At 48.4% G+C, this 19118-nt stretch overlaps 1 protein-coding gene and 1 long non-coding RNA gene across 5 annotated transcripts in view; one reads left to right on the top strand and one right to left on the bottom strand.

Moving 5' to 3' along the window:
• jarid2b (jumonji and AT-rich interaction domain containing 2b) overlaps window positions 1-19118 on the top strand; it is an 84580-nt gene that overhangs the window by 28659 nt on the left and 36803 nt on the right. For all 4 annotated transcript variants that reach the window (XM_078081402.1, XM_078081400.1, XM_078081401.1 and 1 more), the window contains exon 2: window positions 11783-11909. In XM_078081402.1, the coding sequence (XP_077937528.1) occupies window positions 11783-11909 (127 nt within the window). The remainder of the gene's footprint in view (window positions 1-11782; window positions 11910-19118) is intronic.
• LOC120826105 (uncharacterized) lies at window positions 14294-15630 on the bottom strand. Its single transcript, XR_005713212.2, has 2 exons — window positions 15414-15630; window positions 14294-14918 (listed from the first exon to the last, which is right to left on the bottom strand). It is a non-coding gene; the product is annotated as an uncharacterized LOC120826105 (long non-coding RNA).

Genomic DNA, 19118 nt, shown 5'->3' with positions numbered 1-19118 from the left:
TCACGTGCCAAAACCTGTCCCTCAATCCAAGCTCATTTTAAGACAAAAAAGGAGATGGGTTCGCTTTATTCGGCTCGTCTCTTTTTAAACGGCGACAACTTCAGCACATTGCACGTCATTAGCGAGGGCGAGGTTCAGATCGAGGTGAGCGGGCATACAGCTGCGAGCTAAAGTTGTAACACATGCTGTTGAGTAGCTCTGAGTTTAAGCATTCAGAGCATCCCGGGCTAATTAGGCTTCTAGTGTGCAGACTGTTACAAAGACAAATGTGATTTTGTAAGAGTGCCTATTATGCCGCAGCTGGATGCAAACTAATAAAAACAGCTTTTAGGATATTTCAAAGCTTTAAACGTTACATATGGCGTTCTACGACACCACGGCCGTGGCGAGGTTCTTGATGCGAGTTAGGCCGGCGGAATCCTGAATTCCCATTTTACCTTTCAGTTTTAAATTAGAACCATGTGACCGTAACCCCTTGTGGGCAGAGGATTTGCTCCCCATCGGCAACTGAAAGGAACTTCTTTTCTTTTCTCTGCCTGGGTCTTCCACGGCACTTTGTCATGTAAAGAGGCCCTTATCTGCCTCTGGTTGGGGGCAAAGAGGCGGGAGAGAAATGGCAAACTGCATCCCTGGGGCCAACCGAGATCGACGCACGGTGAATAAGTGGCTGTGATTGACAGGTCCTTTTGAGCAGCGTGGCTCGGGACCCGCCCACTGATGTGCCTGTCGGGAGGTCAGCTTTGACCCCTTCTGGCCACCTGCTTGCCCCCCCGACCTTTAGCCGGACGGCATATGGCCTTCGATAAGACGTTATGTGGTTTTCCAAGCTTTTTATTTAGTTTTTTTAGGGTCTGTATTCCGGACATAGACACAAAGCGATGGACAATATTGTTGTTGCATAATTCAAATGAGCTTTTCTTTTTCCTCTCCTCTCAGTCCACTTGAAACACTTATGCGCCGACCCTTTGTAACCGCAAACAACTCTTATCCATCTCATTGAATGTTTCAGCAAATGATTTCTCATTTAGCCCGGGGGTACTGCGCCTCCCACAAACGTCGCCGGGCGCCGCAATTTCCGCCACGTCCTCCCGTCTTGCTGCTCCGCTCCTCGAGCGTAACATTTGCCTCGCTGCGTCTCATAAATGGCCCCCGGCCCGACGATGACAATTCAATGGACGAAACGTGGGCCTCGTTGCAGCGATTTCACGAGGCCTGATTTAATTTCATTCTCGCTGAATTGGACCACGCTGACGGTTTAAATAAACCAAACGCATCCGGACTGCAATAAAGAAAGTGAAGCGGCAATGAGAGGTTGTGCTGGAAAGGTTGCGCTCTCCATTCCCCCATGAACAGTTATAGATTTATTCCAGATTGCTTGTCTAGCACTTTGCTTGTGGACTAGCTTAGCCTTTTAGAAGGCTGCAGTAAATAAAACATGTTTTAGATGCGTGTGTGTGTGTGTGTGTGTGTGTGTGTGTGTGTGTGTGCGCGCGCACGTGGACTGTGCACGATCACAGATGGCCACCTCGCTCTGTTTAATATTGGAGATTCGTTGCAGTTTGCTGTAGTCGGCTGTGATTAGAGATTTTTTTTATTTTTTTGCAAGATTAAAGTTCATGTTTTTGTTTTGGCTCCGGTCCACTTTAAACCACTTTCTATACAAATGCATCTGTGTTGCCAATTCCTAAGTGAAACTAAATGGTATGTGAGATGGATTGCTGAACAAAGCCTTCCTTCGCGTGTCCGTGTACACCTGCCTACACGATGATGGGTTTGCACACCCGGGAGCTCTGAATGTCACATGTTTACCCCCGACTCCCATGGCAGCACACGTGGCTTCCAGATTATAGATTATTATATATAACTTTCCCTCCGGCGAGTGAAGGCCCTGATGTACGCGACCATACGTGCCCGGGGAAGACAAACGGCATGTACATACTGGGAGATTTAAGACAGGCGGCCGTATATGTACCTCACAAGTGTGAGCTGCAGCAAACAAAGAGATTTAGGACCCTCGGACACACCCCTCGCGCTCCTCTCGTCTCTTTGATATTAAATTACCCCAACGACCAGGGGAGGCAAGAAAGCAATAACGGGCCTTAACTATTGACCCACCCCAGAGCTCCCACGTAGCTCCTTTCTGAGCCACTCTGCTGACGTCGGCTCCCCACAATGCAACACAAGCCTGTGTGTGCACACGGGGTCTCGTTTCCATGAGTTCTGCTCCACTCCCAGCCAGAGGGTAATTATTTGCTTTGTTAAATTGGGTAATTAACTTGTCACCCAAGTGATATTTGTGGCTTGCTCGCAACAGTTTGATTTATCCCCCCCCCCTCTCCCCCACCCCGCCCTGTTAAGCAATGGGAGGCTGCGAAATAATTTGTGTTGTCTATGGAATAATAGTTATGTTGCCTAATTATTGCCCCATTGGAACGGTCTCATTTGTCTGGCAAGTTACACAAAAGATTGCACACTATTGTCTTCAGAAATATTTGAACGGCAGCGTACCCTTTCTATAAATGCTAGACATGCAGACTGAACAAGCTTGTTGTGTGGGGCGGACGGGGCTCGGAGGCGGGTCGTGGGCATTTTCCTGTGTGCTGCAGTGGAGAAGGATGACGCGTGGGAGGTACCGTGCCCTGGCTTGTCCTTTTCGACCCAGACGGTTTATTTGATTCAGATGTAAGCCACATTGGAAGGCGTGTAATCAGTGGCCCACTCTTGTGTAGTGTGAGCGTTTAAGTCCTTCAGAGACCGTGTTGTGTACCTGCGTGCGTGTGTGTGTGTGTGTTTGTGTACAGTGCAGAGAGGGCGCTGTGTTCTGATGTGCTTGTTAGTGGGATTGTCAGCCAGAGAGAGACTTGACCTTGCGTGGTTTGTACAAGGTGCTCTGTTGTCGCTGCCATCAGCCCCGGTCACCCTGGTGGAAAAATGGGTCTAAGCATCAAGACTGTTTTTGCGCTGCAGTAATTGCATCTCCGGTGTTGGAGGTCAGGCTAAAAGACGGAATCCTGAGAGGATTCCAGTTCACATACCAAATTTTATTTTCCTTTTTGATTTCAAACCGATGAGCCGGGGAGGAATCTTGTTGACGCGTGCCGCTGTGAAGTGGCATCAGTCCTGAATAGGAGGTATTTGTCATCATTGTTAGAATAAAAATTTAAAAAACGGTCAATCAAAGTTTTTTATTAATTTGTAGTAAAAGCCTCAACTTTTCGGAGTTGATTCGTACTTTCCAAGGTTATCTGCAGGCGTTTGATTTGTTTATGGTCTGGATCCTCGCACCATCTATCACTGCAAGCAGCTGCATGCACACACACACACACACACACACACACACACACACACACACAGAGGGCATGTGTACACGGTTGCATACACCAATTCAGACTTGCCCCCCAAGTGACGAGTCACAAGTGTGCACGCACATCGGGGCCAACAGAGGGCATCTGAGGACGTACACGGCAGCACACAGACACCCACACAGAGGGTGAGCTGCCCCACCTCAAGCCTGGCCAGTTGCCGTCCCGCGTGCCCACACCAGCCGACTGCCAACAGCCGGGTTAATATTGCCACCAGCTGCAGAGGGGGCGACGCCAACCGGCACCAGGCCCGGGGTGGCCACACAGGAGCCACTGTGTGCTTCTCCGCGCTGCCTTTCTCTTCTTACTTTTCCTGACACTGTTTATTTTCCCATTGGCAACGCTTTTTCTGTTCTGCTTCTATTCAAAGGGAAATTTAAATAAAAAATGACTGTGTGCATATTTATAATGTATATAATTAGTGCAGTGTGAAAGCGGGCAGTCACCCATCTCAATGACTGACACGTGTGAGAGAGGTAGCAGTAATGTAGTGATGCATTATGGGCAGACAGGCATTTTGTGGGTCCTTTGCTCAGTCAGTCGCTTCTTCCTCCTTTTGCGCACGCGCACAAAACCAACATTTCACGACGTTTGTCTGTGTCATACACTTAGATTATTTGGAACATAAAAAAGGCAAATGCACCCTTGTTATTTATTCCCTGTTGCAGGCAAACGATAAGTGTGCTTTCATTGTACCACCGCTTTCTTTTGAGGATTATTACTTTTATTTCCATCCATAAACTTTGGCTTGTTGCTCCTTTTGCGGCTCCAAACACTCGGCGGCTACTCCAACACTCCCACAACGCACACAAACGGGCGTATCGATTGAAGTCCCCCCCCCCCCCCCGTTCTCATCGTTGCAACAAAGAGCGCCTATGCTTCTGAAGTATCTGCTTTTTCTCCCCTCCTTTCTGTTCCAAATGTACTCCGAGGCGTCAATCTAACTCACACCCCGCATTCATTTAACTCTTCACTTTTGTGAGCAAGCGGCGGCCTTTTTCACACGCCCAATATCTTTTCATGTCCTGCTTGTGGAGAGGGGGACTAATGAGTCCTTTTAGCAAAGCGGCTTGCATGCGCCCTGGAGAAGTTCTGCGAGGGGCGAAACGACGCCTCGGGCTAGGAGGAGCTCCTGTGTGTAAGTGTGCCGGTGTGCACCAGTTCTTCCTGTCTGACAGTTTACAGCCTCGGCTCACCGGACGCCAGATGTAATCCTACAGTCTATGGGATGAGTCCCGACTAGCCAAGGCCAACGCGGCGGCTCTCTTGGAGACCCCCCCTCCCCCCCCCCCCCCCCCCCTCAGGCGTCGGCCCCCGTACCGGCTCGCTCCCACATACAAATGGCACCTTCCACTAGTAGCAGACAGATGCTGCGTAAGCTGACCAGAGGCCGGTGGTTCTGTGTGTATTCCGATAAGCCCGCTAGCCTGCAGGCTGTTCCTGTCAGACAAGGCACGGGGCTAATGAGGTTACCCTGTTTCCTGTTTCTGCCTTCCTGTCCCCTCCTCGTGAGGGTCCGGTGGGGTGGGGGGAGCTTTCGGTCGTGGCACGAGATGTCTACTCGCTGTAACACTTATGCTTTGTGTGTATGTATGTATGCATAGACACCGTGGCTGTTATGTTGGGTGCTGTAGTATCCTAAACTCTAATTTAATCACGTGATGGGACTGACGCACCTCAGTTGTCTCCACATCCTCTTGCATTAGTGGGAAAATGTTAAAGTGATGCCACATAAAAAGGCCGAAGCCGGCGGCCAGGAAATATCACTCTGTCATATGAGAAACTCTGAGGGAGTTGGTTTTTACTTGAATCCAAGGGTGACCTGCCCCCCCAGCATGCCCGTCATTTAAATGCATTCATTTCCACTCCTGAGACCTTTTGCAAGTCCCGCAATCGAAATGTTACATGGCTTTTAAAGAGAGAAAGGAAAAATATTTCGTCCATTAGCACGGCCATGGCCCGAGGCCATTTGCACGGCCAGCTTTTCCTTCGGCTGTATACAGAGCTAAAGAAATAAACTACTGCCACCGATGTTAGAAATCATTTCTCATATCTTGGTGCAGCACAGTGTGTGTGTGTGTGTGTGTGTGTGTGTGTGTGTGTGTGTGTGTGTGTGTGTGTGTGTGTGTGTGTGTGAAGGTTAGACACGCAGCTCTGTTAAGAGGGATCAGCAGCAGAGGTCCTTCAAAGGCTCCCGAGGGAATAGACATTGCTACTGCTACCGTGATGAATGACGGCCCGCTGTGGAGCGCCGTCCATCAGAACCGTCCACGTGACCGCAGCCTGTGTGTGTGTGTGTGTGTGTGTGTGCACGTGGGCCTGCAGTAGCAGGGGATAGAGTCAAACCCCTCTGGTCGGAGGCCAGTAGCCAAAGTGAAAGTGATATTGTGACAGAGTCGTAGGGTAAGTGTGTTGAATGTTACCACTCAATGGGAGCGGTCTTGGTATGCAACCGAATCTGAAACCGAGCGCACACACGCACACGACGGTTGCTTTGTGCTGTGTTGTAACCTGCCTTTCTGAGACGTGTGTTTTAGTCCACGCCGTCTTCTGTCTGAACACTCGGCTCAGACAAACGTGACTTAAGGATATGAAGACTTTTCCTCAAACGAGCCCTAAAAACCATGGCAACACCACTGTGAAACTGACACGGCTGCAAAGTTGATATCACGCCGTTACTTTAACGTTCCACTTCATGAGAGACACTTTAAATTCCCACAGCCACACTCGCAGCATCCCTCCTTGGCTTCGGGGCAGTGAATGAAGAGGAAAACGGTCGCTTTGAGTCCCGGCTCTTTACATTAATGCTCCTCTGCTGCTGCGTGCAGAGAATCCGTCAATGCTGCTGCAGTCAGTGCTCCGGGAATGTGTCAAAAGGGAATTTTTAATCTTTAAACCTTAGACAAACCGCATAAAACGAATAGCTGACAAAACGGCATTACACGTTTAGAAGGCGGATCGGGAGCCACGTTTCCCTTTTGATTTAGCGAATTGTAAGCCTTTCGTGTTTATGTCCCATAAACTGCCGCCATCCCCCGGCAGAGAAGCTTTTCAAAATGCGCTTAAAAGTAGAAACGCAGACTACGTTGCTGGATGTTTGCGTGTCGAGGGTTAAGGATGAGAAAAGGGGTCAGTTGGTCACACAGCCAGTGTGGGTGGGCCAACCGGTCAATTGGAAAGCCTTTATTATGCTGCCGGTTGGGCCTCTTTTGCACACACACACACAGCTTCTTCAATACTTCAACATTTATTCAGTTAAAATAAACTCTTAGAATCTGAATTTAAAATCTCTCTCTCTCTCTCGCGCCCTCTTCTTCCGTCTGTGCTCCACTTTTTACCAGCCTGAAAGTGCTTTATGCTCGACAGGGCTGAATGGCGCTGGCAGTCTCTCACTTATGCATGCTCAGATGGATTCAGACTGTGTGTGTGTGTGTGTGTGTGTGTGTGTGTGAGAGAGTGTGCAGACAGCTGACAGGGTTGACAGCGGAGACGCTCGGGGTTTGTGTGTCTGTGACACCGAGATCGGCAGCAGAGTCCATCATGGCCGGGCCGCAGACTGAAGGCATTGTTCTGTGGGAGAAGCCTTCGGCTGCTGCATACGTAGGTGCAGGGAGGAAAAACAGGCTGAGAAAGTGGTCACGCAACCAATTTCTTCCACTTAGACCATCTGAATGTGGCTGTTCTGAGATGTAGATTCTGTCTGGATCAAGTCGATTTGGACAATTTGTGCAATTTCATGTCAGCTTATGGAAAATCTGTGGTTTGATTCACTTGTGGCATTCCTCTCCTCTCCTGCAGATGGAAGCGTTCTGGATCCCTCTACTCTAGCTTTTGGGGCTATCCCAGCTTGGCTAGTTTAAAGGGAAGGCCCTGTGGCTGCACACACACACACACACACACACACACACACACACGCACACATTCCGATGCAGTGAGATTTTGGAGTAATGAGGCGATTATATAGGGCCTCCCGTCCCCGGCAACCCCACAACCTTGTTCCATTTGTTCTATTCTCTAAACTCCGAGCTGACCTCAGCATCCGGTCCCCTTGAAGCCATTAGGGACGTGAAGAACCAGGATGTAGTTAGGGTTGGAATGCAAGTTCTGTAAGCAAACGCGTGCTTCTTAGTTGGGGAAGTTAACCTGTTTTAAAACCACCGCGTCGGTTGTTTGCAAATCGAGCCGACGTTTGAACTGCTTGTCGTATTTTGTTGGCGCCAGGGGGCTTTTTTGGAGAAAGACATGAAACGCCAGCAGAAAAACAAAGGACGATGACCTGGGCTGACCTTTTTAAATTGTCGGGTTTCTATTTTGTGACTTCTTCTCATGAAATGCTGCAGCAGTGTTGCACATGTGTGCACATTGTAGCCCTTTTATTATTGTGGGCGCGTCATTGTGACGCCAGCACCACCTGCGAACCCCGAGCTGTGATGGTGTTGCAGCCAGTCATCTGGGGCCCACGTGTTGGTAAAAGAAAGAAAGGAGGAAAGCTTAAGATGGGGCGGAAAGCGGGTAGTAGCCGGGTGAAGGCTGAAGTCACGACTACTGGATACAGCAACCCAAGCTTTGTTAAAATAACATTTCTCCTGCATTGATTCATCCATCCATCTCTCCATCCCGCCTCCTGCAGGGAAACGTGTGTTATTCTAACACACGTTTTGGGCCTGTTTTTGTAGAGCAGATTGCAGCTGGAGCTTGGCCCACATTCCTCTGCCTTGACATCCGCACAGTCTACAGCAGCGCGGCGCTAATAATAGAACAGCCAGTGAGAACACACACCCACACACACAGTTACATGTGCACGTGAATGTTTACATGCGTTAGCTCAAAGGTAGTGTGTATATATATACTTTTTTCTTCTTTTTGAGACTGTATGTGTGTATATAGTGTATATCATTATGAATGAACCTTAATTTGACCCTTTTTAAATTTCTGGTTTCCATCTCTTCTGTACAGTGAACAGTGATGTTAGCGTGTCTTTCTGTGTCACACACACACACACACACACACACACACACACACAGCTAGAGCACAACACACCGGCCCTGTGATCCCCTTAAAGGAACAGTGGGAATAAAAGCACAGTAGGAAATTTCACTCATACTTTGAGTATTTCTCAGAATGCTGGTGTTGCGCTGCTGATTGTTCTGCCGTACTGACTAAACTCTTACGTATCCCACTTTCTCTTTCCACCTTCCCACTTCCCGTTTTGTCTATTACGCAGTCGATGCGATCCACTTGTTTCCCCATCAGCTGTCAGTTATTGGATTTGTCTGCTGTGGGGGGAGGAATGTTGAGTACGCCTGGGGTTATGATGTGGAACCAGCTCCCCTTTTCATCCAGTTAGACCAGCAGATACAGATGCAGTGATGGATTGACGCCGCTCAGACTCTTGACTTTTTATCCTTTTATACTTAACATTTGCTCTTTCACTGTTGATAAAACAGTTTTTCTTTTTTACTTGACTTTGAGTAGCGAAGATTTCCATTCGTGTTTTGGTAGACGGCTTGTGGAGTAAAATGTTTGAATTACCCCAGCGTTGTTGCAGCGTGCGTGTGCGTGTGTGTGTGTGAGACAGTGGAAGAGGTAGAGGCATGCCCTTAAAGCACAGTAACTCCATGGATGCATAAAAGGTATCCGCCTGTGTCTTTGTGTGTTTTCTGCGGGTCGGTGGGATTACCTGTGTGTACCATAGGGGGGGGTTGGTTGGGTTGGCGGGTGACAGTAGGCACATAGTGCTCCTGATGCATCACTGGGCTACACACACACACACACACACTCTTGTGTGCACAGAAAAGGTCCCTGCGCTCATTAGTGGGATTCCACCAGCCTGATGGGAGCTGGACGGGGTCTAGTGTGTGTGTGTGTGTGTGTGTGTGTGTGTCGGTGCCAGGTAGCACTCGGCTGCTCTGTGTAAGAACTGTCTCTAAAGAGCTCTGGCAATACCTCAGAAATATGCACACTGCGCTGTCTGAGAGTCTGCGATGCAACACGATTTGGTCTCATCGCGTATTTGAGTAGATGTTTCCCCTCCTCTGTCATGCTTCACTTAGCGCTCTGGCAAGCAAGAGCGTCTCCGGAAGGATTCTGCATGTTATTCCTGTCCATCACTTCTTTATTTACTTATTGTCGTACCTGTAGAGCACATAGATGTAGGCGGGAACTCGCTTTTGTGGACAGCGAAAGGAGAGCAACGCCTTGAGATGGGGAAACCCCCTCGAAGGTCAGAAAAATAATTAACCTGCAGTGTTGGTGGCGAGAACCCATTTACAAGATGACCCGAGATGACCCCCGGCGAGGTTTCAGGGCACGGCAGCTGTAATAGAGCCGAGTTTTAAAACCTGTTCTTCCCCCTCAGCTGATGAAACGTCACTCAGCATTTTCTTCCCTTCTGCTCAGATGATGTCTTTTGTTGCTATGTGTACTTGGAGCAGGAACTCTCGCTGGGCCGCTGTGAGGAAACCTGAGGAAAAAGAAATGCAGATTACAGCACTTCTTTTGTCTTCTTAGTACAGCCGTGCGTATGTGTGTGTGTGTGTGGACAAGGATGCAATCGAAACACTATATGTATATTGGGTTTGTAACCCACAGATATAGTGTGTGTTCATATGTGTGTCACCGTGCATTTGGCCCTGTGACACTCTACGAGGGGAAGGGTGCCAGTGAGCTGTCTCACTGTGAGCTGTAATTGCTGCTTCCCTGGCAGGCTTTTGCACACGTGCTTGTGCACGCGCAGCCGACCCATGCGCAGAATGGATTAGATGACATTAACCGCAGGGGAAAATGGAATAAATGAATACTTGCACGACCTCTCTTGCTGGCAGTGACAGTGTGACGGTCGCGGCCGCGCGGCGCGCGCTGCACGCCACCTCCACCGTGGCTCGGCTTCCTGTCCGTATGCGGGCTGTCACCAATCCGCTCCATCATGTGCAGACACGCAGCGTTTAATCGTGCTTTTAATTTTAATCAGCTTTTAATCTTGCCCCCCCCCCCGCCCCCCCACTCACCACCTTAGCTCGGCTGAGGCCTCATCCTCGATAAGCGAGCTTATTTTCATCTGCTGAAGAGACGAAGAGCGAACAACACAAAAGCACGATAAACAAACCGAGTCTTCAGCCCTGTCAGAAAATATTTGGACTTGTGAAATGAATCAAGTGAGTGAATGAGGTCGCATCATTTTTCGTAGGAATCCAGGAGCCGTGCACACCAAATTCTTTGTGATTTGACTGTGATTGAAACCCTCACCCACCTGTGGCTTTCAATTTGGCTTTCTGTGAATTAGACCGTAAACAGTGGTGACACAGCGAGGCTCATCTTGGTCTACGGTCACTCACACAGAGTGTGTGTGTGTTCATTTCAAAGTTTTGCAGCTATGATAAGCCGTGAGGCGCTCGCACTGATCAGAAAGCATCATTTATCCATCATCACAGCGTGTCAGCACTGGACCACGGTGCTTGCTGGATGAGAAACGTTTTGTGTTTAATTCATTAACATGCATTAGTCTTCTATTTTCAGCCCTTCCAGCTGAAATCCACACGCCCCAGAGCTCAACTAGAGAAACGCTATTTCCAGTTGCCATCATTTATTAATACCTCTTTGTTGTCGCTCATGTCCTAATGTCATTTCCTTTAGTCATTAGCGTTGTTCGACATCAAACACAGCTGCGGCAGTAATGCGCGTAGAGGAAAGGGGGAAGAGAAGCGCGGCTATCGCTATCGGACGCTCGCTAAAGACCCTTTTTCACGTTGCTCGTTGCAGTTGAATGTTGTTTCTATTCAGCCGCTGAAGTTCTCAGTGCGAGCAATGTCGTTTGTTGAATGAGGTTCTAATATGCTGTACATTTTGCCGTCATGTTGGCCATGTCTCGGGGAAGGATTGTTGTGCGTGTGTGTGTGTGTGTGTGTGTGTGTGTGTGTGTGTGTGTGTGTGTGTGTGTGTGTGTGTGTGACTTCTGGTGACCTCTTTGACAATAACCTCTTCTGTCTCACTCGCGCCCGGAGAGATTAGCAACACATGAACTCGCCGTCCCGTGATGATTTCTACCTATTCATTACCACATCGCTCTTCTATAGTGGCATTGAGCGGAGCTGCAGTCCTTTTGCTCATTGTTATGCAAATGCTTTGCCCTGTGTGTAGCTGCAAGCTAACGCTGTGTTATCCTAGTGTTGTGTCGCGCTAATGTCGCGATACAGCAAGAAATGGCAGGGAATGATTTTACACAATGTTTTACGATTGTGTTACGTTTTCCTTGTGTGGCCAAAGGGGGCTTGTTCAGATTTGTTTTGGCACCACGACTGATAGACACTTTTTTTTCCCTTTGCTGTTATTTAAGTGATGAAAGAAAAAAACAACTTTACTGCTTTCAGTCAGTTAATGTTACGTTATGCTGACCCGTCCTTTTTCTCTGGATGTTTCCGCAGGATGACAGTGATGGGATCCCGTGGTCAGAGGAGCGGGTTATGCGAAAAGTGCTTTACTTGTCCCTAAAGGAGTTTAGGAGCGCACAGAAACGGCAGCTCGACGGTGATGGACCCCCAAACTCCAATGGTAAGTGTCAGCAATGCTTGTAGTGAGCACGTCTCAGGGTCACTTTTCATAGAGTCCAAATGTTGAGACTGGCAGCCTTTTTATGTGTATGTGACCACGTTTGGTGCTATTTTTCAAATATTCATTTCCTGTGGTAACGTTGTGACATCTTGGTAGGGCTTCATGCTGTGTTCCCCTTTGATTGTCATCCAATGAGTCCCAACTACAGTCAGCTTCAGTTACCGGTTTGCAAAAAAAATATGTAGGTGGAAATAAAATCCCTCTTTTTCAGTTTGTTGCTGCTATCATTCAATACGAGTGGTTGTTACGGTGATGATGAGTGTTGAGGGGGCGTTTCAATTTACTTTGGGTACGCATTGGATAGGCATTTTAGGCAAATTATTCGGAATGGTACGGTTACCTTAGGTTGTCCGAGGTTTAGACCGATCTTTGAACATCCAGTACCATTGCGTGCCAGCCCAAGAACAAGTTTGATCAACCACTTTGCTCTGACAATAGATATAGATGTTAGAAAACATTTATCCAGTACTCATCTTTACGTGGCTCAAGTCCATTCAAATTGAACAAAAGGCAGACACCACTGCAGGCGATCTATCAATTTGACATGCAGAAAACTTTTGCCTTGTTTTGATTAAATGAAAGCAAAGAACCGGCTGCCCTGGCATTTTGTGGCGTAAATGTCAGAGTTGCCAATTCTGTCGGCTTTTTTGTCCTCGCTGCCTCGCTCTTCATTCCTTTTAATTGAAGGCGACAGTTTTATTAGTCTGTTTGTAAGCGGAGACTAAGCGTGTTTACTCTGACGACAGAAACTAATTTGACTTATCCAAGGAGAACAGATGATCAAGGACCCTCATTTTCCCTTTGTTGTGGTCGGTGGGCAGCGAGCTGCTGTCTCACTGTGGCCTCCTTTAAAAGAAGCACTTTCCACCAGTTTTTTCAATTTTGCATACGCATCAATTGATGGGACTCGATTCTCGCACAGGAAACACCTGTGTGAAAGGAGAGGATTGTCTTTTCATCCTTGGACTCATTTAAACATGGACGAATAGATGCACCGAGAGTAATTAATAATTATTAATTAAAAAGTGGAAGCTCCTACAGTAGCAGTCAAGGTGCATTGCTGTTAAGGCTGTTTACACCTGAAACAATGCAAGGCGAATGCGGTTGGGGGGGGGGTGAACTGCATGTTTCAAACCAAGCTTCTACTGTGTCTTTGTTTGACACCGGTGCTCCAACACACACACACACAAAAGACGCCCTCTGCCATCCAACCGCGGAGATCTTGAACTTCACACGTGCCTCAGAAGCTATTCTCGGCTGACATTAACTCAACCCAGACACCGAAAGCAAAGGAAACGAGAGGAAAAAAAAAAAAAAGAGCCCCTGAAAGTTCACACCCAGCCGAAGAAGCCAGCCGTGCAGCTCGGCAGAAAGGGGGAAGGGGGGGGGGTCTCGTTCCAAACGTAGCTGATCTTTTATACCTAGTGTTGTTTTTGTTTTTCTGTCCTCTATCATGCTTTTTTGACACCTCACTTCTTCTTCTCTCTCTGTATATGCCGAGACCCTCCGCCCCCCCCCCCCCCCCCCGATCCCCCGATCCCCCGCTTCCCTACAGCCGGCGTGTCTCTGTGTGTCTGTCTGGCATCTCGTAGCCGCCACTCCAGAGCTCCTCTGGGCCTTTTAAGCCGCCGCGGGTAGCTGACCTTATCGCCTGAATAAAAATGACTCATTACAAAGCGCAGGCGGCCCACCGCGCCGGGGGTAACTGCGGCGGCCCCCTCGCCGACACAAAAGGGAGCCCGGCTGAATAGACGGGCCCCGCTGCTTTTAGAGCGCCGCGGGTTAGCGAGGCTTTGGAGGCTGCGCAGTCCCCCCCGGCTCGCGTAGACATTGCGGTGGAACTGTCGGCCATTTTGGAAGATCAGGCTCAGCGTGCGTAACGTCCCGAATGGGCAGCGCCTGCTGCTCCGGAGGACCAGAGGAGTGCGGGCTCACGTCGTCGGTCTCGTATGGGGATTATTAGGAAACGTTCAGCCATTTTGAAGCCAGGCACGTGCATGAGCTCGGGAAGATAATGGGCTAGATGACTGCACTGTGAATGATTAGTCGCTTAATGGATTGATTGATCGGCAGAACATTTTTGGAATTGGGTGATTTGCACGAGCAAAAATGAAAAGTCAAAGGTTTCAGCTTGTCAAATGTGAGGATTCATTGCTTTTGTCTGTTTGATATTGTTATAGGTTAAATGTTTGGGACTTTTGGTTGCACACATTGTGCTATTTTAAGGCATCGCCGTGGGTTCTGGATAGTATGAGTGGCAGTGTAAAGGCTTTTTTGAACAACATTTGTTTACTATTTTACAAAGGAATAAATTAGAGCTCGGGTGCCGCCAACTATTTTTTTTATTAGCAACTATTCTTTTGTCAATGAGTTTTTCCGTTTAGTCGACAGAATGTCAGAAAATAGGAAAATGTATTTACTGTACAATAGTTCTGCTAAGAATAGCAGAAAATGTCCACATTTGAGAATCTTGTACCAGAGAATGGGAATAAAAAAAACAACAATTATGGAAAACGTAACATCAATTTTGTCTCATTTATGAATGAGCTAATAGTTCTTGCTCTGCTATACACAAGATCTGGCCACAGTTCTCTCTGCTTCAATTTATTTTGGGATAAGCGTCCACCATTTTGGGAAATCGGTGTCATCCGACGGAAGGCGGTCGCAGAAATACTTCCTTAAAGCGGCGTTTGTCCCCTCGGCCCCCCAACGTACTTCCATCCATCCGTCGCTCACTCTCTCCTCCTCGCTCCGTCACTATCTGGCAGCGGTGGCGATCTTTCTTTTGGGGGGTGGCAGCCTGTCAGTCGGCTGCGTGTGTGTATGTAACTCCACCCCCTCCCCGTCCGTAGCCAGCAACCATTCCACGTCCTCGCCCACTTTGCGTCCCGTTGTTGGCAGCCGTCCATCTCTGTGTCCATCACACTTCCTGCTTCTCCCGCTCGCCGCCTGCATTATTGAACAAATGACATTATGCCCCTCTGCGCCCCGGCTTCCGCTCGCCCGTCTCCCGCTCCATCACAGTCACGTTCTTCGCCACCCCTTTTCTTTCCCCCCGTGTCATCCCCGTCTCCATCTGTCCTTCCGGTTCCCCCCCCCCCCCCGATGGAGGGTTTCATTACACATCAATAGGACTCTGGTTACTGGCTTCTCTGCGAGCTCCTGGCTCCCCTCTCCCTCCCCCGGTTCTCCATCTCCTCCATGAATCTCTCCCTCGCCGTAGCCTCCTCCCCATCAGTCCCTGTCTCTCCCTCTTATTTCCTCACCGCCTCCCTCTGCTTTGTCCTTCCTGTCCTCTGCCCCGTCTGCCTTGATCTGTCACCCAAACCCGGCTTCCCTCTGTTTCCATTCTCGCCATCGCCACCCTCCCTTCCCAGTTTCCCTCCCCTTCCTCTCCTGTTTTCCGAATCGTTAAAGCCGCTGTTTCTTCCTCAACCTCCTTACCTCGGTGTCTCCTCCCGCTGGACTCCAGCTCCCGTCCCTCACCGCCCCTCCTCCATCTCCATTTCTCTGAGTGCTGTTGATGGAGGAGCTGGCTGCCGGCCAGAAACCAGAAGGGGTTGAAGAGAGAGAGCGAGCTCCCAGTTTGCCCATTTCTCTGCCCGTCGCCGTGCTGCCTCTCCCTGTCCGTCTGCCCATCGGTCCTGCCCCTTTTTTATGTATATATATATATATATATATATATATTTTTTTTTTTAACCCATGTCGTCCCCTTTCCTTCAGCCCGTCTCCGCTGTCGGTCTGTATTTCCTGCGCCGTGGCCGGAGTGGCAGCTGAAACGCTGTGTGGGCCCACTACTCAATACCAGCAGGACAAGATGTTACGGTTGGATAACAGCAGATGAATGAGAAGGTCCCAGTCGCCAAACGAGGGGAGAGTTTAGGCTTAGAATCAAAAGATCGAAAGAGATTCCATCTTTTATGTCCTCACATACTCTATTTTTTTTGCTTTTTATGAAACAGCTCAAGCCATTAGAGAACCACAGCCGTCTCTTTGATGCTGCAGATTTACGGCCCCAAACTGCACAAAGCAGAAGCGGTGTTTCTGTTTCTGAACTGCACATTGTTTTACTCTTTTGTTCTGCTTTGCGGTAAGCGTCATGCAGCGTTGTTGGGTCCTATTTTGGAGGGAAGAGCAATTTATTTGGCGCTATTTGGAGTTCTCCTGCCAGGCACTCAGTCCGTTTTACCATTTGCCTGTCCTTCGACAAGCTTCTGGGAATAAAAACCCTGAGGAGTGTCCCTAAAATACAGCTTCCCATTGTTTCTTTTTGTACCACTTTAATTATATACAGGCCCAGGGAATTACCTGGAACAAAGGGCATAAAATACACCGTTTGTGCTCTTGTTTACAAGAAGGAAAGGAAGATTAAGGTCTAGTGAAACAATTCCTACCTCGAATTGTAAAGACCTGTTCATTTATTAGATGGAAGTCAGACCGATTACTTCCATCTATCTGCAAAAGCGAGAAAACAAGAAATAGTGCATCTTAGTTATTACAGTATATTAAAAACTCTTATGTTTCCTTATACATCAGGTGTGGCATTGGGTTCGTTTCCGCATCAAGCGTGTGTTTCGTGTGTGTAATCAAGAACCTATAAGGGTCCTCTCGTCCCCATTGGGATCGTCTTTGCCGTACCATGTCTTACTCCGCCATAACTTAGTGCAGCTCGCACTAATAGGCTCCCCTCAGCCCTGTGATATGCTGTGTTGCCCCGTGTTCCTCTGCTCGTTCCCTTCTGCTTTGAGGTGAACATTAGTTAAGCGTGCATAGATCTGATTAGAACTCCTCCCCTTGAGGAGCAGCTATTGGGATGGCACATTAGCTTCGCCCCTGTAGGCCCAAAACCCCCTTTCTATACCAGCTTTTAACCTCTTCCACTACCGGAGCCTGGATTCGGGGGGGATCAAGGCATCGGCCCTTTTGGCTCATTGCCTGTTGCCACGCTCGCCCATCTCCAGTCCTCGGCCTTCCCGAGAGTCCCCGCTACGGCCCTCAGGTGGGCGTTCATGTGCAGCCGGCATATGTCAAACAACTCTTTGGAGAAATGGGGAGGATAGATGGAGAGAGAAGAGGGGGGGGGGCAGGCCTGTGCCTGTTTGTTTGTGCTCTGTGGGGACATCATGTGTCAGTCATTTTCTGAGCACAATTAAAGTTAATGAGCTATTTTTTTTTTGCTGTGGTGCAAGTTTCACTGTCCCAGTCGTGATAAGAGCCTCTATCTCCTCTCTGCAGTCACTCCGCTAATTATCATTTTGAATGTCCCAATTTCTCTCAATCTTTGGAATCTATCCAAATCTATTTTTCATATATTTCCTAAATGGAGATTAGTTTAATTCCTTGTTGCAATTTGGAGTTTTTCCATTTAGGGACATTTCAATATCGTTCCCTAATCGGACCTCTTGATCATCTTAAATGAAAGGAATGTAGGCTTTCGTGCTAACTGGCATTCAAGGAGTGATTCACCGGCCTAAAGACTTAGTGACTCAACAAACATGAAGCACTTCCTGCAGGGCGCCGGCGCCTGTTTCGCTTTCTGACCGCAGAAAGTCTGATGACTATATCTCCGGCTTTCAGGTACCTACCTGCCCGGAGAAACTAACCGCCTGTGTGTGTGTGTGTGTGTGTGTGTGCGCGCTCACACACTCATTCAGCATACCTTTTTCAAATCTACCTTAACTCTACAATTGCTCATCTTCGTGCCGTGTCCACTTCACAGCCTCCGACCTCCCAGGAATCCTTCTCGCACGACGCACAATGCCTGGGCTTGTTCGACAGCCCCCCCCGCTGTTTTACCCCCACCCACCCCCTGCTAATGGGTTATCCTTCAAGTTGCCACTTATCATAACCGGCGCCACACTGTAGCTGTGACACCCTCCGTTGGGAGGTTTTGATGCGGGGTGATCGACACTTCCCTCCAAAGCATCAGTCGAAAGGAATTTCACTGGGCGCGCTGGGAAGGCGGCGGCCTCAGCATCCCTCGGGCACAGCGACACGCCTGCAGAAAGGTGAATGAAAAGGTTTTCCGACAGCGGCGTGGTTAAACAAAGCCCTCGAGGCTTTGACGTTCAGTGATTCATCATTTGTTTTTAAGCAATGAATCTTAATAATTGCTCAACATGATGAACTGTTGTCCAGTCAGTCATGAACAATGTTTGAAACGGACCACAGCAGCTTAAATTAGAAACCGTTTAAGTGTTTCACACGCGGAGCTCTGCTCGGTGAATGGTGTAGCTCGATAAACACAGACGTCGTTGAAACCCCCCCCTCCCCCCCAGAAAGGTGTGTGATTGTAAGACGTTGTGGTGGGGGTGTGAGTGTGTGAGTCGGTGGGGGGCCCCGGGGTTTTGTTTGATGAGCCCAGCTGCAGATGGGAAGAAAGAATGTGATGAATTATCGTCGCTGTCGAATGTTTTGATGGCTGCATTGTTCACTGTGATATAAATCTTTAGTTTTCAGCTCTGCTTCAAGGATGTTTCAGCCCCTCTGGCTCCAGTTGGCTTCGGTCTCCTTTCTCAGCTCCCACATTCTGATTGTTATTATTTTTGATGTATATTGATATGTGGAAATGCTAAAAAGTTTTGAACATCCCCAGTTGTTTCCCAGATAAGTTTGCTCTTTCACGCCATGTCGGGCTGTGCGACGCCTTCTGAGAGGAACTGACTATGAAATCGTGGCTCGTGTTATCTATTTCATTTGGTTGTCTGCCTTAATTACTATGGAGTTTCCTCTTCTCTGTTTGACCTAATTTGAATTATCTATGCCTGTTGTTGCTTTTCATTTCAGAATCTATCTGTGGGCTTATTTTGTTTGTCTGTGTCGCTCGCTGAATATTTAATAAATACTGCCAATTGGGTTTGACAATTGGCAGTATTTCACTTCCCTCACTGCCCCGGGGTAAAAAAAATACATGCACTAAAAAATACAGCGTCAAGGGGAAGACATCACGTACGTCTGCAGAGCATGGCGGGGGAAACGTGGACAGAAACACAACAGTTATGCTGAAATAGTTTTGGCAACAGGTGATGTGAAGGACTGTATGCGAGTTTGTCTTTCAGTCCCCATCACTGAATAAACTATTAATATGATTATTATTAGTCATTACTCTTCCATCGGTAGCCGATGCTCAGAGGCTGACTCCGTTTGTTC

Source organism: Gasterosteus aculeatus, chromosome 10, assembly GCF_964276395.1.
Source record: "Gasterosteus aculeatus chromosome 10, fGasAcu3.hap1.1, whole genome shotgun sequence".
Classification (NCBI taxonomy): domain Eukaryota; kingdom Metazoa; phylum Chordata; class Actinopteri; order Perciformes; family Gasterosteidae; genus Gasterosteus; species Gasterosteus aculeatus.
Note: the sequence above shows the minus strand (reverse complement) of the source record. Positions and strands in the feature narration are given on the sequence as shown.